This window comes from Balaenoptera physalus (genome assembly GCF_965194825.1).
Source record: "Balaenoptera physalus genome assembly, chromosome: 9".
Lineage (NCBI taxonomy): Eukaryota > Metazoa > Chordata > Mammalia > Artiodactyla > Balaenopteridae > Balaenoptera > Balaenoptera physalus.
Window position 1 is genome coordinate 94,078,545 of NC_138888.1, and position 24,156 is coordinate 94,102,700.

A 24,156-nucleotide genomic window follows, 5' to 3' on the forward strand; every position below is an offset into this window, starting at 1 on the left:
ACAAGCTTATGCATAAAGTAAGTTATAGGATATATTGTACAACACAGGGAATATAGCCAATATTTATAATAACTATAAATGGAGTATAGCCTTTAAAAATTGTGAATCACTCTATTGTACACCTGTGACATATAATATTGCATAACAAGTATACTTCAACTTTAAAAAATGGAAGAAAAAAAAGTACCTGTCAGAAGGAGGAAACCTTTTGGAGGGAGGTGATAATATTTCTGCTTTAGTTCTTTCTTATTTGCAGAGATTTTGTCACATATTTTTCTAATATGCTCCAAAATGTAGTCACTAAGGTTATTGCAGATGCTCTTTTCTGGCAGCTACCCATTTTTTCCCCCGTGAAACTTGGTTCAAAGGATACAGATTTGTATAGTGAGGAAAACTGAGGTAAATCTGCTTATGTTTATCTTTTTCTAAAATCATCTGCATTGAAAACTTCGGCCCAGCTATAGGACCAAAGTACCGTGTTCCTGGATAGACAGATGTCAGTTGTTTATAAGTGAATGAAATTAAACTTATATTTCCAACAAAGTAGTTTTTTTTTTTTTAACTTTTCAGTAGTCTTCAAATTAGATAATAATAAATCAGGAGTAAGGTTTTTTAAGAGGACACATGAAGAAGAATAGCCAGATAAAAACTAAAATGCAATTAATTATAAATTAAAAATTTTGGCACTGGCATATAAATAGACATGCCGTCAGCAACCTAGCACAGAAATAAATATAAGATAATTTAATAGGATAGAGAAGGATTAGTTAGTGAAAAGACTGGAACAGATAGTTGATTAGGGGAATCTTTAGAGACTCACCTAGTAACATACACTAAAACTCCAAATATATTAAGTAGTTAAGTGAGAAATTTAAACCACAAAAAAGTAAAAGAAAATGTAAATGGGTATTTATTGTACCATTGGCTGGTAGAAGAACCTTCATATTAAAGTACTAGAACAAGTTACAGAAGAAAAGAAAAATATTGATAGAATTGGCTATATAAGTGTGAAATCGTGAGATGTCACAGAATAGCATAATATGAAAACCAAGTATATTTGTGGAAAATGTTTCTGGAAGTATAACTTGAGAAATCGAAGTAGAGAGAGAGTAACTTGCTTAAAATCTCCACAGTGTCAAATTTAAGTACAAGTCTGTCAAACTTAAAGCCTAGCTTTTATTTCATTAAGGAATATGGCGTAGCTATATTAAAATGCTGTTTATGAGGGAAGTCTCTGCAAAATTTTATGTGATTGCTTTAGGTGGTAGAGTTATGTAGACTTTATGTTCTTATTTTCTACATTGAGTATACATTAGTATTATGATTAAAGAAATAAATCAATTCTTGAAAAATTATTTGGTGTGAACTAGGAAGAAATGGCTTGTGGGGGAATTTTATTTATCATTTTATTACCTAGAATGTATCCACAGAAGTAATAGTTAAGACCCTACTGGCTAGATATATCTAGTTATATACAGTAGTTACATCTAACTTTAAGAAATCATGGGCCTTTTGTTTATCTTTAGTAATTAGTTCTATAGACTTGTGCACGTAGACTTTGTTTCAAAGAGTGTTCTGAGTGATTTGCTACAAATGACACTGTTCACTATTTTGCTCCTTTTCTCTCTTCAGAGAGACTGATACTTCAGATGGATAACAGTGATTTCTGGAAGTTTTATTTCACTTTACTGGTCTGTTCCCTCAGAAAACATTGAGTAAATATTTTTACCTATCCCTTTCCCTCCAAATTAAGTAAATTTAGCAGGGCAGTTGAAATGAAGAACTGTTTAGAGATACTTTGAATCTATAATCTGTCCAATAAAGAAATCCATTTTTGTTTTATTTCCTAAACCAAATTGTTTCATTGATGTGTAATTAATTTATTAAATCCACCAACTATATATTATCAACAAAGTGCCAGCCATCATTGTCAGCTTTTAGGCTAATCAAAGAACAAAACAGGTAAAAAATCCTGCTCATGTGGAGCTTATTATGTTGTAGTGGGGGGAGGCAGGAAATAAACAGTGAACATAATTAGCAAGTAAAAGGTGATAAGTGATGGAAAAAGAACAAATACTAAGCTACATAGAGGGGGATCAGGAGTAATGGGTGGTGGTAGGGGGTGGGTTGTAATTTTCAATAGGCTGATCAGGTTCCGCTTCATTGAGAAGGTGACAGGCATCTGAGGAAAGATTTGAAGGAGGTCAAGGAGTTAGCTATATATGGGAAGAGTTTTCTGGCCAGGGGGAACAGCCGGCGCAAAGACCCCAAGTCAGGAGCATACCTGATGTGTTGGAAGAATGGGGGAGATTAGAATGTTTGGAGCAGACCAAGTAAAGGGGTCAGAGAGGTGTAATGGGGGACAAGATTATGCAGGGTCTTGGTAGGCTGATGCATAAGGAATTTGGTGTTTATTCTGAATCAAGTGAAGAACATTGCAGTTTTGAACACAGGAGTGATACTATAGGGCAACCAGTTAGGTCGCTTTTAAAATTAAAATTTTTAAGTTTAAAATTAAGATTCACTCCTTAATAGAGGAGATGACATTTAAACTGGCCCTGGAGGGTAAGAAAGAATTTGCCAAGTGAAGAAGATAGAGATTTGCTTTGGCAGGCTTAATTTTAACAATATTTCACATCACCATACTTAATGAAAATAAATGTACTTTTAAACCAAAGTCATACATGTTACTTGATTTAAGGTTAAAAGTATAATAATGTCATATAAAGAACTTATTCCTTTGTGACCTCTTATATCTGTTTAACCATGCTCGTTTTAAAAATTGATGTTCTAGTTTAATAAAATTTAAGGAGTTCCTATAATCCAAGAGATATTTCCTTTTCACTCAAAAATCCAATTAGTCTATTAAGAGTTTCTTTTGAAAGTAAATGATTGCCATTTGCCTTTCTGCCATAAAACTGTAAATTTAATTGAACCATCTTGTGTTTCTTCTTATTAACTGAGATTCATTTATATACTTTTTTATTTAAAAGGCTCTACCCTCAGTTGTAGGAAATACGAATAAGAATAAGATAGAATTTCTGTCCTTAAGGTACTTAAGATCTGGTAGGGGAGATAAGACATGATGCAAATGGTGTAGTTAGAGAAAATGTGAGTTCATTGAATGGGAGTCCTACAACATCCTCCTCTCTTCGTTTATAAAAATTCTCTACGTGTTTGACCTGGTCAGGCCATCTTCAAATCCAGTCTCCTCAGTTGAACTTCAACTATTGAACCATACTTATATTTTCTTCTCTAAATCCCTGTATCAAGTTTGAACCACCAACTTATTACCTGGGAACTCCGCATACTATATGTCATATCTTTTAGTACTGTTGTACAAGTTTGTAAATTGGGTGAGAGCAAGGACTCTGCTAGGTACCTTTTCCCTTAGGATGCAGTCATAGTATAGATATCTAGTAGTTAATTGGTAACCAAATATAACATAGGGTAGCGTGGAATATAGTTTTAACTGTAAATGTATTTCACTTAATGTTTCTGAAAAGTTTTACTTGAAACGTTGACTGTAAAGTAACTTTTCGAAGGGGATGTTCTTTTTCTGTCGATTCTTAAAATGAAAATAAAGATTTAATCCGAGTTTAGGTAAAGATTCAGTAAAAACTATGTTTAAGAGAGTAGTAACATTTTCTCTTGAAGGAAGTATTTTTTGCTTTATCAACTCTGAATTATAAATAGTCTTTATAACAAATTCATCTAAAAAAATTCTGACATATGGAAAAGTGCCCGATCATCATTAAAATAATGGTTTTGATTTTGTAGTTATCTCCAACAATCATTTTTATTCCTGAACAGTGTTAAATATTTTTTTAAAATTTGACATTTTGAGAATTTTGTAAATTTTGTATGGAGGGAATTAAACTACGTCTTGGTAACACAGCACTGTCAACATTTGTGTTACATGTCATCACTTATTTTCTTATAAAACAGACAATAAGTGAGATGTCATTGATCCTTAGTGTTTGGATAAGATCATTTGAGTTCTCGTTTGGCAGGACAGTTGATGCCTGTGGTTTTGTGTGATCTTTGCTCCAAATCAGTTTGGAGCCAAAGCACAGGAGGATGTCTTTCACCAGGCCATTTCTATGCATAAGGAAAAATGTATCAGGGTTTATTAGAAACTTACTGAATCACTGTTATTGTATAACTAGTTTAAGCCTAAATATGCTAATTAACAACTTTCAACATTTGTCTTAGATATCGCAGATGTTGAAATAGATTGTATCATAGGACTTGTATGCTAACAGCAAGAGATGTACTCTATCAGAATATAAAATGATTGATGTAGTAAAAGAACATATAAGCATAATGTAATTATTCCTTGAATTATTATTACTTTAGAACCTGCAAAGTATTCTTCTACGTATCTCCTCACCAGTCCCCACAATTTTCCTTTTTGCTTGCAAATGTAGCGTAAGCCAAACATTTATTGTATGTGAATAAAATAATAAGCACTGAGATTCTTTATGATACGTCTGAGATATTTGTATTTCATCAACTTTAGGGCATAATTGTAGGCTCTAAACCTTGGTTAAATAGTACTTTGTACATATATTTAATTTTCTTTGGGACTAAATTTAAGTGAGAAACTAGTGTTTATTCTGTCCAATGTAGATGGCAGTCACAGTCAGAAAAAAAGCCTTGTATTTAAAGATAATCTACAGGTGAATAATGTGCCTGCAGATCAGTCAACATGTATTTATTGAGTGCCTTCTTTGTCTATAATTATTGGTATAGAAAATAAGTACAGTAGTAATTTAGATGGAAAAGAACATTTTGGGCTGGAGTCAGCATCTCAGGCTTTGGGACAGAAGATAAATTTCAGTCATATCTTGAAAGATGGTTGAAATGGGTGAGGTGAAAAAAGAGAGCTCTAGGTTCTAGAAAAGGAATCATTATGCAGGTCTTTGGCAAGATCCCCAGTTTAATTATTTTTTTTTAAATAATGCAACAGATTATTCTTCTGTCTTCATTTGTTGCAGAGTTTTTAAAATCATCATTCAGCGTGTCATATTTAGAGTGTTCACGAATTGCTGGTTGATGAAAAGTAAAAATCACTGGATCCAGTTTTAACTGCTTTTGTAAGAAAACCTATCTCATAGGGGCCTTTGAAAGAAATAATGTCATATAAAGTGATTCTGGTTTTTAAAGAGCACTAGCCAGAGAGTATAGAAGTCTGAGTTTTAATCCTAGCTTCATGCCTTACTTTGTGACTTCAGACAGGTCGTTTAACTGAATTTACTTGTTTGTAAAGTGAAGATGATAGTGCCTGACTTACTTCAGGTGAAATAATGGGCTCTTACTGACTATTTTGAAGACTTTTAACTAGGAGCCGTATACCTTAGAAGGCATCTTTATTTTTACCAATGTATGAGAAACTGAAATATGTGAATTCATAAAAGAGGATGATTAAGAAAATTAATTTCTGAATTATACTTATTTCCCCCCCTTTTCTTGGTAGCGGATACTTTGTTTTCAAGGAAGCTGAATGGAAAATACAGGCTTGAGCGACTGGTTCCCACTGCAGTGTATCAGCACATGAAGATGCATAAAAGAATTCTTGGACACTTGTCGTCTGTGTACTGTGTAACTTTTGATCGAACTGGCAGACGGATATTTACTGTAAGTAGTTTTTAAAGTATTATCTTAATTCATATATGGAATTGCAGAAACATTGCTTAAAGTTGAACTTCGAAATAAAACCTTTGTTTTTTCTTTTAATGAAAAACTAGAAATTCAGGTAAATTAGCTTACTGTAACAGAAGGTTTTACTTAAAGTTGGACTTCAGGTTTGGAACATTCTTGAAAGACATGTTGTAGCACAGTTACAGTTATATTATGGTCCTCGTGGATAAGTGTAATTCCCAGCATTATATGAAATAATGCAGTGTGACCTTTTTAAATATGTCATACAGTAGTTTTAATTCTAAACCAAGGACATTTCACCCAAAGTGTGTTAAGCAAATTAGGGGAGTCTAAGAAATTTCCCTTAAAGTGGTGATAGAAAAAAATCTGAGCATATGTAACATTTTCTCCTTTTACCTTTTATCCTTAGCACCTCATTCTTCAGTTTATCTCATGTGTTCAGAGTCTCTTAGGTTTGTTTGTTACTGTTTCTTTTAACTTGTTGAATGGAGAAAATAGAGCTTTTCAGCTTTAAGGGAGAAAATTGCTTTTGGAAATATTTCAATTTATTTTTAGGTGCCTTGACTATTATATCCACTAAGGGTAATACTTACTACACTATTATGGTTGTACTTACCGTTAAATACTACTTATATTAAATACTCTGCTGAAGATATACACTCAATCACAGGATTCCTAATTTTAAATGGGAAATGGAAGTTAACATGGAAATTCCTATCTCTGTCTTCGAAGAGAGCAGCTGCGAATTTTATACAGTCACAACAATTATAGATTCCTCTTTTAAGTAAATATGCTTGTAAACTGAGATTTATTTATGTCTCCTTTCTCTCCTTTACCCGTTCACCCAGTCCTCTATAAAACAGCTAAATGGCAGGGTGTGGGAAAGGATTTCCATACATATCTTTTCCCCTGTTCTAGAATCCACTTCAGGCGTTTGCAGATTATTTCCTACATTAGTATTCTCCCTTTCACCTTCTCTTTTTTTTTTTTTTTTCCACCTTCTCTTTTATCTCTGCTGTTCTCTATGAAGCAGAATAAAACTGAAATTTAAAAAATTTTCTGATGGGTTATTATTTTTAGAGTGGGGAATAGTTATCCCTATATTGTCTAAAGTCCTTGATATACCTGCAACAGTAATTTGCTCTCAGATGGTAATGGAAAATTACTTACAGCCTTTTTGAGTTCAATATATTATCATTTAAATTTAGCTCTCAAAACATAAAGTAAATTTGGCATCTCTAATGTTTAAAAGAATTCTTTCAAAAATAATAATAAATTGAAAGAATGAGAAAGATGCATTACATTGTGTTTATACTTCATTTTGGTGAGTATTAAGTTATGCCGTTGCACTGAGATTATAAAAAATATATAACTTCTTACTTAATTTTTGATGTCTGTAAAGTACCTTGTGGGAATTCTTTCTTTGAAAATGAGAGGGATGGTAAGCATTTGATTGTTGTACTTCATGAAGCACTGTGTATGTGTTGATTTGAATTAGACACATAATCTCCTACAACTTTTTGAGGGAAAAATGCAGTGAGACAATACACTGTTGCTGGCTCATGAATTTAGTAGAGTAATAGGCATAGAGTTGGGCGGGCACTCTGAACCAGGGGTTAGTAAACTACTGCCCGTGGGTCAAATCCAGCTTGCCACCTTTTTTTTGCAAATAAAATTTTATTCAGACACAGGCACACTCAGTGGTTGCTTTTGTACCACAACAGCAGAGTTGAGTAGTTATGACAGAGACTGTATGGCCTGAAAAGCCTAAGATAATTGTTATCTGGCCCTGTACAGAAAAAAATTGCAGCCCTTGTTCTAGATATGTAATTCCTACTTTTAAGAGCATTGAATGATATATGAAGAGGGAAGCGATTTTCTGATTGTTTTCCTTTAGTTGAAGATACATAAATAAAGACAGAAAATTATCACTGTACTATTTTATATGGTCTTATCAAGAGTCTAAAAATGTTGATGTTTTATGTATGTGATATAATTTGCTAATTGTGCCAAACTTATAGTCTCATTTGTAATTTTTTACTGGTGATTTGCAGTTACAAATTCCAAAATGTTGCCTTGTGACAAGAAATGCAAAGATATGAGATCACTGTTACTTAAAATTTCTTTGTATTTTTGTGATTATCACCTTGAGTTAGAGTACATATGTGTTCACTATTCATGTTATTTTATTCCACTGGGAACACATTAGCCACTAACAAATGCTTTGAAAACCAGTCTTGAAAACTGATAGGATAAGACTTTAGGATAGTAGATTATGACTGAACAATGAAAGATTCCTGTGAGAGAGTGACACACTGTTGTTATTTATTGGAATAACAATTCAGTAATGGACAGCTCAATATTTCCTTTTTATGTATTTGGTATCTGAAGACCTTGCACACTTATTATTAAGTTCTAGTGTTAGGTATATTTGAAAGCTTTTTCCAAGGGACTCATTCCCAGGGACTTTTGAGTCCTTTCTGGGTAGGCACAGCTAGAGGCACAGCTAGAGGCACAGCTAGAGGCAGTATAGTCCTGTGGTTAAGAGCATCAGCTTTGGCATTAGGGGGCTCTTAGTTCAACGCACAGCTTTACCACTTCCTAGCAGTGCAGCTTACAAAGATTACCTCACCCTTTTAATCTACAGTGTTCTCAGCTGTTAAAAAAAGGAGGGAAATAGATAATAGTAGTACCAATCCCACAGGATTTTTGTGGGATTGCATGAAGTGATGCATGCAGTTAGTATAGAACAAGATATACAGGAAGCAGTTATTAAGTTTCACTTGCTGCTTTTAATTTTATAGATGGATTTAAATAAATTGTTTCCATTTTATTTTCTTACCTAACTAAAATCTTATTTATAAATGCTATACAAGATTGAAATCATTGTGATTGATAAGTGAAATTCTGTGTTAGGAAAATTTTCCAGTATTTTGTACTAGAATATTTTAGTAATGGACATTTCCCAGTAGAATAATGAGAAGAACCCAGGGAGGAAGGTAGCATAATTACCAAGTCAGACTGCCCCCTAATTCTCTCTCTTTCTTAGTTTTCTAAATTTTTTTTACTTGATTTCAGAATCATTGCATCAAATAATATTTACCAAAGAAAAGCAGAGTTAATGAATTTTCTCAGTAGTAAGCCATTCACTCATAAAAGTATGTTGAGGACCATATAAAAAGATTCCCCCTCTTTTTTCAGAAACATAAAATGTACCTCTTCAAATTAAGGCAAAAGAGCATAAGCTGTTTATATAAATTCAGTAATTTATAATAAAGACTATGAGTTTATGCACTCCTTTAATGAACTTCAGTCTTTTAGGAGGCGGACACTGTTCTAAAAGCTTAGGATATAGAAATGACAGACATAGTATATAGTATCTGTCCCTGGAGAGTTCGCAGAGAGTCAACACACAATATTGACACAATGTGATAAGCCTGCTAGAGGCAGCACAAGATGCTGAGGTGTACCATAGGAGAGAGGTACCTAGTTCAGTGTGTGGTAGGAGATGGTAAGAGAAACTTCCTAGAGGAGTGACACCTCAACTGAGCTAGGTATTCCAGAGTTAGGGAAAGGCATTTACAGTCATTGGGAGAACGTAACATGCAATCGTGTATTATTGGACATGGCAAAGAATAAATATGGACCACTGCTAAGCAAGAGCTAGAGATGTTGTTGCAGGACAAAATCATTAAGATTCTTTTGTGACATGAAGGGATGTCTTTCCTGAGGGCATGGAGCAAAAGTGATGGATTTAGACAGAAGAGTGAGCAGAATTTATCTTTTTAATGATCTCTTTGGCATTATTGTAGAGGATGGATCGAAACTAAGTCTTCATACGGAGGTATTGGTGAAAAGGTTCTAGCAGTGATCCATGAAAGATTCACAGTGGAAGTAGGAATGGAATTAACAGATTAAAAATAGAATCTCTAGGATTTAAAAGGTTCATTTGAATGTAGGGAGGAATTGAGAGGGAATAGTATGGAATGACATGTTTTTTAACTTGTGTGACTGGTTAGAAAGTCGTGTCATTTACTGTGGTAAGGATTTAAGTGGAGAAGTTTGTGAAGGTTGGGACATGTTGAATTTGAGATACTTACATAGATTGCCAAATAGAAATGCTCAACAGGTTGTGGGAGCTCAGGAGAGAGGTCTAGGCTAGAGGATTGAACTGGGGAATCGTTGAATATGAAAATTGATTTTTTTACCTCATATGTGTAATGTACAAAGGCTGAAACTTCAACTTTAAAACAAACTAAAGAAGAGGAGAGGAGTCATTAATTAAGACTGAGAAAGAGCTGCCTAAGAGGCTGGGAGAAAAATAGAAAAAGAAGTGGTGTCTTAAAAGGCAAAGGATTAGTATTTCACGAAAGGTAGAAAAACCTAAAGTAAAATTAGAACTGAAAGGCATCTTTTGGATTTGGCAAGGCTATTAATGAACTTAAGAAAAAATGTTTTATTTTAGTTTTACGGGTAGAAGTGAGATTGCAATGCACAAAGGAAGGATTGGGAATTGAAGAATTAGAGACGGTATAGATTAATCTTTCAAAACTTGACAATTAAAAAAAATAGGCTGTTTTCCAAATGTGGTGTATTACCACTGAACATACTTTTATTGTATTGTATTGTCCTCTGTGTTGCAGTGAATTTGTTTAGATGTCTGTCTCTATTAAGTTGTGAGCTTCCTAACAACAAAGTCTTTTTCTTAAACCTTTTTAGGTCTGTAGTGCTTTACAGAGTATCTGGTGCATACAGTAGGCAAACAACAAAAAGATGAATGAATGAACCAGTCAGTTAGAGATACAGAAGTGAATAATGTCCTTTCTTGTAAGAAACTTCTGTTAGGGAAGATATATACAAAAATGTCTGTAAGAGAAATTCCCTTCTTCTGCTGTGCTTCATTTACACTGGTCTTTTTCTGTGTTTCAAACTCGCAAAGCCCATTTATGGCTTAGAGCCTTTGTACTAGCTATTCCCTTTGCCTGGAATTGTCTTCTCCAAAATATTCCTGTGGCTGATTCCTTTTTTGGCAGCTCTGTTCAAACACTGCTTTCTTAGAGACTTTTCCCTGACTACCTTCCTTCCTCATACTCCGTCATTGTCTATCACATTACCTTACTATATTTTTCTTATAATATCTGTCACTGTCTGAAACTCTTATTTTTTAAAATTAGCTTTTATGGTATTTTCTTACTAATAAGCTCCATGAGGACGGATAGGACCTTGACTGAGTTATGACCACTGATTAAAGTAGGCATCCGTGAGTTATACTGATGTAAATAAGTAAATAAATAATTAAGTGAGAAAGAAGGGAAAACTCCTATTTACAGTGGAATGCCAACTGATAATTTTAGAAAGAATGGTGGTTTGGCAACTATCATAGTGGTGGTTGATTCATTTGTGTGTCGTTGCCGGAGGCTAAGACTGGTAGATGCTGGTTTGAAGATCTTAGCATAATCTTGTATATGTTCCCCCAAGATACCAAGTTAATTAATTAAAAGGGGAAAAAGTGCAACTTTCCAGGGGAGAAACATGGGAAACATTAACAAGACAAAGTTATTAACTTTACTAGTGGTGGGATGGGTTGACATTGTGTATCTTCTGAAGTGGTACACTGAGGAAAACACAACATCTTGTCTGTGGGATTCCTACCAAGACAGTATGATCTGCGTCTGGTCATTAATGAACATTAGACAGACTGAGGTTCAGTGTCATCCTATAGATGTAAGGTCTGTATTCTTTATAAACTTCTGAGGTCATGAAACACAGAGAAAGCCTCAGGAAATACTCCAGATTGAAGAGACTGAAATGACAATACAACTAAAATTTAACATGTTGCTGTATGGGGTCCTAGGCCAAAAAGGAAAAGGGAACGTTATCAGGATAGTTGACAAAATTTGAATGGGGCCTGTGGATTGGATGGCAGTTTTATCAATATTGATTTCCCAACTTAGGTAGACGTGTGTCTTTGTTTTAGAGGAATGCACACTGGGATATTTAAAAGTGACGGGGCGTCAAGTCTGCAGCCTACTATTAAATGGTGCAGAAAAACACTAATGGGCGGGTGTGTGTGTGTGTGTTATATGGAGAGAAAGGAAAGAAAGGTGGTGATGGAGCTGATGCAGTGAATTGTTAATAGTTGATGAATTTGAGTGATGGAAGACATTGGTACTGCTCTTGAAACTTCTGTAAATTTGAAATGCAAAATTACTTTTTAGAAGTACATGGGGGGTAGCGTAGGGATGATACTGTATATTCAGTAAGTTTGGTAGTAATGGAAAGGAGAGCTAGAGTACAGTGATTTATAGGAAGGTAAAGTTTTGAAAAACTGGGTCAAGGGTAAGGAACTAGGAGCGAAGATATGAGAGGAGATAATTGATGTACAGTGGTCTTTATGGAGGATAGATAAATGAATAAATAGATAAAGAGCAGTTTATTTGGACTATTTAGAAAGATAGATAATTAGGTTTACAATGAACAGATTCTGCTTTTCAAGGTGAAATATTTTATCTGATAAGAGTCTTGGTTAGGGGGTGGGACTGGGTTCTAGAGGTGAGTGATCAAACCTGGTAATAAGGAAAGAGTGATGAATGGGGGGAAAAGGATTGCTGATTAGCCTTAGCCTTCCAAATAAACAGGAGTTATGAATTTGCAGTGTTGCAGATTTAGTGTCCTTGTCTTCTTTTCCATAATGGTACTTGGCATCTGGGAGCAGGATAAGAGCAAGTGATGATTACGTTGATACAAGTTTAGTCATTGGTGGTTTAGGTGGACAAGGGAGTGAGAAAATTTGGCGTGTGTTGAAATGATTGACACTGAAGTTTAGGGTAATTTGTAAGGGAAATGAAATAGGGGTCTGATAGATTGGTAAGAAAGAAAATCAATAGCCTCTTCTTGAAAAAAACATTGAACTAAATTTAAATTACAAGCAATTTTTAGCTGCCTGAATAGGCTACTTTTTAGCCTGAAAAGAAAATGACATTATAGTATGCATAACCATATACATGGTGTTTTTAACATTTAATTCTGTTTGTTCTAATGACATCAAGAGGTGAAATCTGACTCATAAGCTGTGCAGCAGTAGCGAGAGAAATGAGAATTCTCTTTGTTGATTCTGCCAAGGACTGCCAAATTCTCCAAGACACTATAAGATTAAAAATCACCTAGTTTATCTTTGTGTCAAAGTAGTAATCTTTGGTTGGTCTCTTCAATTGATGCTTCTCTTTTAGCAGGGAAAGGTTTACAGATCTACTTTTTAATTTTAAGGTCGTCTGAGCAGAATCAACCTGCTGTACTGTTTCCAAACGTGTGCGGTTTTCTGCTCACAGAAGTCCACAATTCTTTGTCACTTACTGTTCCATCCTGTAGAGTAGTTTTCTTCATCATTGAATGGTTCACATAGTTGTTACCTCTAATCTTCTAGCTTTAGTTTAAATAAATGAATACATATATACATAAATAGTTCAGTTAAGCTCTTTAAAACTTGTCTTCCAGAAACTTTAAATTTGACCTTAGGTCCTGCTTTAGTTTTTACATAGAATTTAAGTGATTGAAGAAGGCCCTGTGTCTGAAGTTGTTTCATGAAATTTTCATATCAATAAGTAGGACGTTTTTTGTAGATTTTAAGGAACATTTTAATACCCAAGTGCATGACAAAGTAGAAAGCCATGTCACAGAGACCTGTCGAAAACTTCCTTTACCAGAATACCAAAAGCAAATGTGTACAATACATTTATTGCCTGGGCTTAACTATAGAGAATGTCAGCGTTTGTTTTTATTTATCTGAAATTTGCCTCTCACACTTTTTATTTTGAAGAAACTTTGAGTTTCCAAAAGGGATTCACAAAATAGGAACCTCTTTTAGATAGACATAAAATGAGAATTACCTGCAGTGTAAGAGATCTAGTTGTACGCTGGAAGGAAATGTCATTAGTGCCACCAGTCTACTTAAAAGTATTAAAGAAATAATGATTCCAGAGTAAATGTCTGATTCAGTTTCCTTCCTCTTGTTCTAAGCTACAGAGTATGTTGATAATTTTAAAGGCACTTGCCTTAATCATTTTGTGTGTGTGGCTTTAGGTGTGGCTGTGGAATAAGAAAATTCATAGGGTACTTTAAATTCGTAAGTTTAGGCAAATCTAAATTTTGTTTAAGTTCCACCCTTTATCAAGCCTTTTCACAAATAATACCTACACTGTTGTTTATTCAGGATAGAGATAAGGTGCTCTTTCAGCTTTCGTGGCTTTATCTTTGCATTGATGAGATGTCTTGACATTTAAGAGAAAGCAATGTAAATTTGGTATATCTCATTTGTTTGGGGATTTATGTAAGCTAAAGCTACTTGTTCTTTTTGTTATCTTTATACTAGGTTTGATGTAAACAGACAAATGATAACATATTAATGAGTACTCTTTCGTGGTAATTATGACAATTTTACATTATTGAAAAGTGAAACTAATGATCCACTACTGTCTTATATTTGCTTGGCATTAACCACTAGTTAATATTATAATTTGATTAAAAAATGAATTCCATAAAGGCATCTTCAATTTTCACCAGTTCGTGTATTTCTTAAAACTTATCGTGGTTAAAATATTATAGTGACTATGCCTTGTCTGCTTAAAATTCTTCAGTAGCTTCCTCACCAGGTTAAATTGAAACTCCCTAACAGGCATTTAAAACCCCTACCTTCTATTACCTTCCTCAGATAAAACCTTTCCAGCTTAATTTTTGTTTCTAGTTTCCCAGTTATACTTCGTACTCCCAACTTTTCTCACCTTACCAAATCCCCAGTCCTAGCAGCAACATCTAGATGTTACTGAAAATAAATGAATACTTCGTTTTCCCCTAGGCATTAGAACCTTGCTTAAAAAACTTGTCAATTGAGATTTTTTTCTAAAATCATGCTATCTAATTTTAGCGGGAAGTTCACGTTGCTTCCAGGTTTTTTCCCTTTTTCTTATTGCTCTTAAAATTCCACGACATTTTCAAACTTTGCTCACCTTTTTTTGGTTCCTTCTTTGTTTCCCCCTTCTCCACTTGAAGGAAATGATCTTCAGATATTTGTCTTACTTGCTAAGGTTAGAATCATCTAATTTCTCTGCTGCTTGCTTTAAAATTGCTATCTCCACCATACCTCTTCCCCCTTCATGCAGCCTAGGAGCCTATGTGTCCCTCCTACCAAGGCTGACCCCTGTGCCTGTGTTGTCCATCTCTTTCTTTTCACCATTTAAATAACATTACTTTTGCTTTAATGTCCAATACTCTCTTTAAAGTTTTGATTGAAAACTAAAAATGTTCTACTCGTTGGTTTATTATTGACTTTACTAACATTTGAGGTAGGCTCTGGAAAGAAAGATCATTTGTTCAAATTCTCTGCATTTTGGTCTTTTTAAAAAGAGTAGTTTTATCAAAGTTTAGTTCATCCTTCCACATTCAACTTAAACACATTTATGGTGCTTTAAAAAATGTTTTCCGGGCTTCCCTGGTGGCGCAGTGGTTGAGAATCTGCCTGCCAACGCAGGGAACGCGGGTTCGAGCCCTGGTCTGGGAAGATCCCACATGCCGCGGAGCAACTGGGCCCGTGAGCCACAACTACTGAGCCTGCGCGTCTGGAGCCTGTGCTCCTCAACAAGAGAGGCCGCGACGGTGAGAGGCCCGTGCACCGCGATGAAGAGTGGCCCCCGCTTGCCACAACTAGATAAAGCCCTCGCACAGAAACGAAGACCCAACACAGCCATAAATAAATAAATAAAAATTAAAAAAAAAATGTTTTCCCAGTAAATTTGATTCTTCTTCTTGTCTGCAGTCCTTTTCAAACAATTATTTATGTATACTTGTATCTCTGATAGTCATTTTAAAAGAACTTAGTTGAATTTGTCAAATCATATTTAGTTTCACATTTCCATAAAAATAGATGAATGATCACAAGTAATGAATGATGAAATAGAAATTGCCTGAGGATACTTTAGGGTTTTGTTTGAAATTCTGCCAGGAGTTCTGTGAGCAGGGATAAGGGTTGGGGACAGTATACTACTTTATATCATAGAAGAGGATAGTGAAGAGAGTGAAAGTACGATGAAAAATTTCTCTCCTGCAATTTAATGGAAGAAAAGAAAGGTTAGCTGGGATACTACACACTATAGGGGGAATTGTGTACAGTGGGTTTTTTTAATACAAAAAGAAGTTTTGGTTTTTGGTTTTGCGAGGGTTTTTTAGTACTTGTCTAAATAAAGCAGAATTATAAAGTAATATTAAATTAGTGAACTTAATAAACTCAGTAGGAATATAGTGGGACTTTTTGTTCAATTTTAATTAGTGAAAAGTCACTGGAAGCTGAGTTCAGATAACAGGTTACCCCTGTCCTTTTCTTTAAAAGCTGGCATTTTGGTCAAAAAGATGTATGGGTTTTGTTTTTTGTTTTTTTTTTCTGTTAACATGGAAAATATGTGATACACCTTCTATAGTAAGATATACAGCAGACTCTTAATTCAGATACGTAAGAAATAATGAGATGACATGATTTTACTCTTTTCACATATTCTGCCTGTATTAGCATACTTAAAATTTTATTTTTGTTGTGAATGTAGGTCAGAGGCAAATACTGCCTTAGTTTTAGAAGGTAAGCGAATGAAGTGAATAAATTGACTTAATTTGTGGAATTTAGAGAAATTGAGAGTTGAATAAATGTTTTAAAGCCTTTTTTGGTTGTCCAACAGGTACCTAGTGCACTTCTTTGTGCCAGCTGGTATTGTAGACCAGCTTTCTGGAAATCACAGTCTACACACAGGCTCCTTCTTCATTTCCCACAGTTGGCAGGGATGTAGTCCTCATCCTTTTTGTTCCCCCAAATACCTATTGTAGCCATCTCTTCTAATCCTTCTCTTCTCTAATAACAATATTACCATTCTCTCCTGCCTGTACTAAGTTAACAACTTTCAACGGGCCTCCTACTTTCGAAAGCTTAATTCATACTGATGCCAAGATGATCTTTGGAAAACAAATCTGATCCTGATATTCACCTGCTTGATCACCTTAAGTGATCCCCATTACATACCATATTCCTTAGTATCCCATGAAAGGTCCTTCACAGTTTTTTCCCTGACTTCATCCTCTTGCCTTCACCTCACACTTTAAGTTAGCTTACAGACTACTTGCAGTTCCCTGAACTTCTCACATTTTCATGCCTTTGGTCATACTTTTCTCTCTAGTTGCCATCTGGAATATTTGTTCTTTTTAAAATAATAAGAATATTATTAGAATAAGAATACTACCAGCAACAAAAGCAGTAATGGTAGATAGTCCATATATATATATAAATATGTATATATATAGCTTTTACTCTGTGCCAGGCCCTCCGCCTTCATTTACTCATTTATTTTTTGTGACAACCGTATGAGGTAGGTGTAGATTAGAAGAATGAGGCAAAGAAGGTACATGCAACTCTTCCGAGGTCAAACGTGTAGAAAGAGGTTGCACCAGGTCCCATTCTCTCGCTTAATGGAATTGTAGATACGGTTGGATTTACTTCTGCCTTTTTACTAATAGTTTCTGTTTGTCCCATCTCTTTTTTGTTCTTCTGCTTCTCTTTTACTGACTTGTGTTAGACATTTTTGATGTAATTTTAAATTCTTTTATTGATCTTTTAACCATTTTTTTCTTGACCTCTAGAGTCTGTGCTCTTAAGCTGCTACATTGTATTGACTGTCCAAGCATCACTGCTTCTGGATTCATTTCCAGATTCTACCTCTCCACATTTGAGGAAAAACAGACTGCTCTCCTTTTAGATCTCTACTGATTAACAGTATAGGACTTAGGACATGTTATTGCATTTATATTCTTCTGCCTTGCTTCATAAAGACAGGAATACTATGTCTTTATTCATCACCCTTGAATCTCCAGTGTTGGGCACGTATTTAATCGCAAGGCAAATGGATAAATGAATGCATGAATCACTGAATTTTAAAAGGGAACCTTGGAGATCATCCAGTTTAACTTCCTTATTTTATAGATGAAGAGCCTGAGATTAAGTGAACGTGATGGGAATACCAGATTTTAATGTGAATAATTCACCAAAGTTAAGTTTTATTACTAGTCTTCAGTGGTTGGTGACCCATTTAATTTGCTTCAAAGGTCAGTCAGAACTGGTTTTGTAGTTAATTGAGAGTGCTCTAGGTAGTGTTGGCAGAGTCTGATTTAAGATACAGCATTTAACATATTCTGTTAATACTGTGTTTGTGATCATTTATATGTCATGTCTGTCATCAGTATGAAGTGGATACTTATCTGCGTCACTTGCTTTTGTAGATCCTCTAAGTACTTTCTAATATCAGATAAAATTGTGTGTGTGTGTAGTTTTTAACAAATTAGATTGGAAGATTGTAAAGAATTCTAACCTACAACCTTTGCAATCTTTTGATAAATTTTGAATCTGGGGAATGGATATATGAGATTATTGGTAATATTCTCTACTTTTTGTATGTTTAAAACTTTTTAATATAAAAACTAGGGGAAAATAGGGAGAGGTTGGTAAAAGAGCGAACTTTGAGCTATAGGATGAATAAGGAAAATTAGAAAAGAAAAAAAAGGTCTAGAAGGTCTTACTGCTGCTTTGGCTAAGTGAAGTTGAAATGTTTATTTGTAAATGTAGGAATTCATAGGAAACTCTGTATTCTTTACATTTTCTTCCTGAGCTTATGCTGCTGCAGCAAACAAGTAATATATATATTTTTATTGACTTCATACAGATAAAATTAATTTTTTTCTTATAACTGATGGGTGATTTTATATGTAATGTATTTAGCTGAAGATCAATGATGGGAAACTCACATGTATTATAGATTTTGGCTTCTTAGGAGAAAAAGCCTCAAATAAGCTTCCTTTCATTTTTATATTAACATAGATAGGATTAGTCACTATTGTGTATTACATTTGTTTTGCAGTTATAATTTTGTTATTTTAGATGTTCAGATTCTTTTACAAGGCTCCATATAGAGGCTACCATATAGGTAGTGGGTAGGGGACCACAGGTAAATGTTAGCTATTGCTAACATCCTGCTTTTCCTGTTAGATGATGGGCACACGAGTATTCTTTATAAGTGAATAATTTAATAAAATAAAGAGCCTTATGTAGAGGAAAATTCATAACACAAGTATTTAACACTTTTTAGTACTTAAAATTATAATTGTTGGGAAGTGGATGTAACAGATATGATTTTTTTAAATCTGTGTTAAGATTTCCAATTAAAATTTACAGAGTTAATTCTATTAATATCCATTTTTATTTTAAGGGTTCTGATGACTGTCTTGTGAAAATCTGGGCAACAGATGATGGGAGATTATTAGCTACTCTAAGAGGCCATGCTGCTGAAATATCAGACATGGCTGTAAACTATGAGAATACCATGATAGCAGCTGGAAGTTGTGATAAAATGATCCGAGTCTGGTGTCTGCGAACATGTGCGCCTTTGGCTGTTCTTCAGGGCCACAGTGCATCTATAACGTCACTACAGGTAATCGTTTTAATCTCTGCAAAATCCTCGTTGGTTATAATTTAAAGTAAATTTTAAGAAGTCACTTTTATAATCTATTGTATAAAGCCAACTAAAATGAAAAAAGGAGTATTTTTCTTTTCTTTATAAATACATGGACTTTAAATAACATGGTAGCCATGACCTTCGTCAATTCTGAGTATTCTCTGTTAGTGTTAGTTGCTGTTTGTATGGTAAAGATGGGTTTATTATTTGGACTGTGTTACTCTTCTTGTAAAAATTTTTTTTTCTTTGTTTTTCAGTTCTCACCATTGTGCAGTGGCTCAAAGAGATATCTATCTTCTACTGGGGCAGATGGCACTATTTGTTTTTGGCTGTGGGATGCTGGAACCCTTAAAATAAAGTCAGTTGCTCTTCTATTTCATAGAATAAATGTGTATAATTTAATGGTTGAAATCACAAAAGTGTGAAGTAGTCAACAATAGGAATAATTTTACTTTTTTTTCTCCTTGAGTAAATAACAAATTCATTTTGTCTCTTCACTGACCTCTTTCATTTTTATGCTTTTCCTTTTGTTTTCATGCTTTAAAGAAAGATTTTTGTTAACATGTTTATTTCTTTTTTCTCTTATCTTTTTTCCTAGCCCTAGCTCTTTCAGAATATACCTGTCTTATTACCGCTTCTTTTTTGTATGCTGCAGTTACATATCAGTAACTCCTTTTGGTACTGAGAGCATAATCTTCAGAGTTCCTAGTTCTTTAGAAGAATTGTAATTATTTCTGTTATCGCATCTATAGACTGGATTTTATTGTAGATCTAGGGAAATTTAGGAAAATGGAATCATTAAATTTTCACTAAACTACATCAAGGTAGATAGATGCACCCTTACCTCTGCCCCATAATAGCATTTTGCATTTGTGCTTTCACCTATAATAATATCTTGGTTTATCAAAATAAGTTGTCTGGACAATATTATGTTTAGATTAAGGACACTGAGGCAAAGGAAAGTTAAACAACTTTCCCACAGTTAAAAATTTTTAAAAATGGCAAGGCCAGGACTGTAACATTTCCTTCCCCGCCCTCTGGTTCTGTGCTGTGTCATGCCACCTCTCAAGTGGATATGGTGGGAGAAGTGCTGTATTTTACCCCATGGACAATCGGTGAATGGGGAGGTAGTGCATACGGTGATTCCATAGTGTTGAAATGGCCACCTCTGAGCTCTCAGGGTAAAAAGTCATTCAGATTAGATATATCTCAATAATTGTCTCTGACATCTGTTTATAAATTATCAACCCAAATTGAGTTATTTAATAAAATAATTTGTGTATGTCTTTGTTATTTCGAAACAGTAATGTTTAGATAAACCTCATATGTGTGAACATTCCTGAATAGTGCCTCTTATGACAGGGCATTTAGGGGGCTGTGGCAGCATAGGTAGCATAATACAGCAAACTATAGTTCTTTTGCAGAAGGGATTGTGATCAAAGACTTGGCTCTTGGGAGAGAGCAAGCTGATTTCACTTTAGTTGCATTCTTAATATTTAGAATAGTAAAGGCTTTCTGTAGGCATTTAGATAAAAGTTGAAATGAAATGTTTTACTCATGTGTATGGACAATAGCAGTAGTTAATTGTTTTCTCCTTTTAGTATTCTTTACCTCCTTATGGATCTGATTTTGATACCTTCGTCTTTTCCTATCTTGTTTTTGAAGAAAAAGTGATCAGCAATTTTCGAATCAACATAGGAACAAAAAATGTGTTTACAAAATTAAGCTCTCACTTTGTGCTTCTAGAGGATTACATTGCTAAGTACAGTAATACTTATTTGGAAGTGAGAAGTGATGTAGTCCATATAAATGATTTTTTTCAGAACCTTTATGTAGATTCACCCATAAACCCACTACCCTAACAATTTTTTTCACGTAATTTTAATAGCTGCATTATATTCCATTGAGCTGTTCCATACTTTGCTTAGTGATTTTCCTATTTTTGGACATAAAAGTTTTTTCTAGTCACTTATAAGTAATATTCTTTTCTATTTGTTACTATAATTGTCCCATGAAAACTTTCAGTTTGAGTTCAGGCATAAAAGTAAGAGCAATTTTCCTCACACGCAGACTTTGAGATGCCTGTTTTCCTTTCTTTATGTATACATGGTTGATAACTGCCGAAAAATGTGGCCTTAATTACTAATCAGAGGCAAAAATCGTATTGAACGGTAATGCTTTTGAATAATCTCTGGGATAAGTGACTTCAGCAGCCCAGTCTGCATTAATTGAAAGAATCAGTTCTATCAGTAAATGAAATCTGTTCTGGAAACCCAAATCTCTTAATAAATTCCCTTTTATACAGGGTTTATGTGTATGGTAACAACTCCCACTAGTAAAGACGCTGCTTCTTAGATGAGTAATTTGAGTGGCTGGTTGACTCGAAAACTGGCTCAAGAGATCTCTGAGTAGGAGGACGGTGTCCAAGCCTAGACAGATGTGAGAAAAGAATTGGAATCCTAAAATGTGCAAATGATAATAATGATTACAAATTTTTATTAAGCACTTAGTCTGTTAAGCCTAGTATTAGGCACTCTATAACTGTTATCTCATTAATTCTTATGACACCCCTATGAGGAAGGTATAATTATTATCTTCAGGACAGATAGGAGAGAAAACTGAGGCAAATACTGGAAGTGCACTGTCAGGACCTCCTCTTAACCACTAGGCCAAACCAAATAGCAGTTATTTCTTGATGGACCATCTTGAACTGGTTGAACCTAATTAAAATACTAATAATGCTAATAATAATTTACTGAGTGTGCTGGGCACAGAACTAAGCACTTTATGTGCATTAAACTCATCTAATTCTCTCCGGGACTCTGAGATATGTTCTCATGTTTACCCCCATTTTACAGATTAGAAGACTGAGGTACAGAAATGTTAACTTGCCTAAGGTCACACAGATCAGTGGCAAAACTGGGAACTGAACTCAGAGAGTCTGAGTTCCAGGCCTTGTCTCGAAATATTTCCTCAAATGTACATTTAAAAATAAATTATATGTACCTGCTTATCTGTTTTTTTCTCTTTAAAAATATTAACATTCGTTTGAAATGACAATCTGTATGATTATTTGCATATTCTGCTTATGAGTGCTAACTAACTGGTTGTTGGGCACAGGTATGAGCAGTTGTGCCAAAACTTAATAAAAACACACCTCCACAGTCTACAAGGTACTAATGGAAGTAGTGCTTTTAGTTGCCTTTCTAGTTTCAGATAAATTTACTCAGAGTTAATTTTCCTCTGAATAAATGTTTAGGTTTTAAGAGTGTAAGTTTCTCTTTCTCCATATCAGTTATGCTCAGCTGTATCAGAGCCTGTGAATAGTAAGAAAAGTTATTAAAATGTCAGTTAACAAAATTTATTTACAAATTTATTTTTAAAAATTTTAGAAAATACTTTTTGTCGTGTTCTGTTGTTCAGAATATATAATTGATAGATCAGAAGTATTTTGTACATTTTTTTCCCTAAATGACCACAAGACTGAAACCGTTCTGTGTTCAATAGTTGTGGATTGTGAAAGTTATGCAGTGCACTCTGGTTGAAGGCTCTATTTTTTAGCTCTCTCTCCTAATAGTCTGAGAAAAACTTGGTCAAAATATATGTTAAGAAGGGCTTTAAATATGATCACTGTCTTGGAACATTACGTATACATTGTACATATATTGGAGCTGGCATGGGTAAAATCTGTAATTTAATTTTTCTTTAGTATAGTTGATTGTAACACTAAGCATTAATGTCAATAGCATTAATATAAAACATATAATCTGTAATATAATTATACAATTAATGTAAGTATAGTTGAGTGTGACCTGTTTTCTATAGATCACTGTTTTAAATGAGCATTATAGTTGATGTGAGAGTCAAATAGTCTTCAGATTTTCACTAGAATGTAGGATTCTTAGTTTTTGGAGTCTTAAAGGGCATATTTCATAGAAAGTAAACAGAGGGAGATGTTTAATTAACACTGTCTAATATTGAGAAAGTTTATTGATTGATGGTGTATATATGCCAATGAGACAGCACCTATTTTGCTAGTTTGTTCATGTTTACAAATGACCTGTATTTCCTTATATATTTGTGCATTGCTCTTCTGCTGTATGAAACTGAGAACCTGTTAAATTGGATAGATGATTAGAAGTGAGTGTAACCAATAACTACATGCCAGGTGTGACAGTGGCTTTGTTTCATGTGTGGATTTTTGTATAATCAGGAGCTCCTGCAAAATCTGTATCTAAAGTTTCCACAAGATCCTGCTGATCATGACACACAATGATTTTGAGCTTGTTTTTAGGAAGGGAGCCCTCTGTTGCTTCTTATTTAATTTTGTCCTTCTGTAGTTATATTTTGAGACAGCTGAGTTCTGGTGTTGCTGGTCCCTTTGGGATATTTTTAATTGGTTATTTTTCGTATTACAGTCCGAGACCTGCAAAATTTACAGAGCGCCCTCGGCCTGGAGTTCAAATGATCTGTTCTTCTTTTAGTGCTGGTAAGATTTTTTTTCTTCCTAATTCTCCACTTAAAGTTGTATAAGTTGTATTCTCCACTTAAAGGAGATACTCTAGTGGAACACATAAAATTTTGGAAAATACTTACTGTTGTAATATAAATCATATTCTCATGTGCATACCAGGGGATGATCGTAAACTAGTTTATAAGTATTTGAACTTTGATCGAGTTTAGCTTATATACTCATTTGATTGAGTGTATAAATGATTAAGATTTTTCTTTAAGAAGACCATAATTCTTTGGTAGGAGGGATAAAATAGTTGCAAAATTGACTGTTAAAGAATAAGTCTTTGAATAGTTATCTCTTTGAAAGAAAAGTATTTTTAAATCTGTTTTATATTTTTATGGATTTTGGAGGCATACATAGCTAAGTAAAATAGGTTGATAGATATTTGTACATCTTTATTAATTACTTTGCTCCAGATTATTCTTATTCGCTCTTTAAAAA

General features: G+C 34.2%; 1 protein-coding gene across 5 annotated transcripts in view; it reads left to right on the forward strand.

The window, feature by feature from the left end:
- Positions 1-24,156, forward strand: part of PHIP (PHIP subunit of CUL4-Ring ligase complex) — a 125,773-nt gene that overhangs the window by 28,201 nt on the left and 73,416 nt on the right. For all 5 annotated transcript variants that reach the window (XM_082474070.1, XM_082474069.1, XM_082474067.1 and 2 more), the window contains 4 exons: positions 5,480-5,640; positions 18,954-19,175; positions 19,457-19,557; positions 23,618-23,688. In XM_082474070.1, coding sequence (XP_082330196.1) covers positions 5,480-5,640; positions 18,954-19,175; positions 19,457-19,557; positions 23,618-23,688 — 555 coding nt within the window. The remainder of the gene's footprint in view (positions 1-5,479; positions 5,641-18,953; positions 19,176-19,456; positions 19,558-23,617; positions 23,689-24,156) is intronic.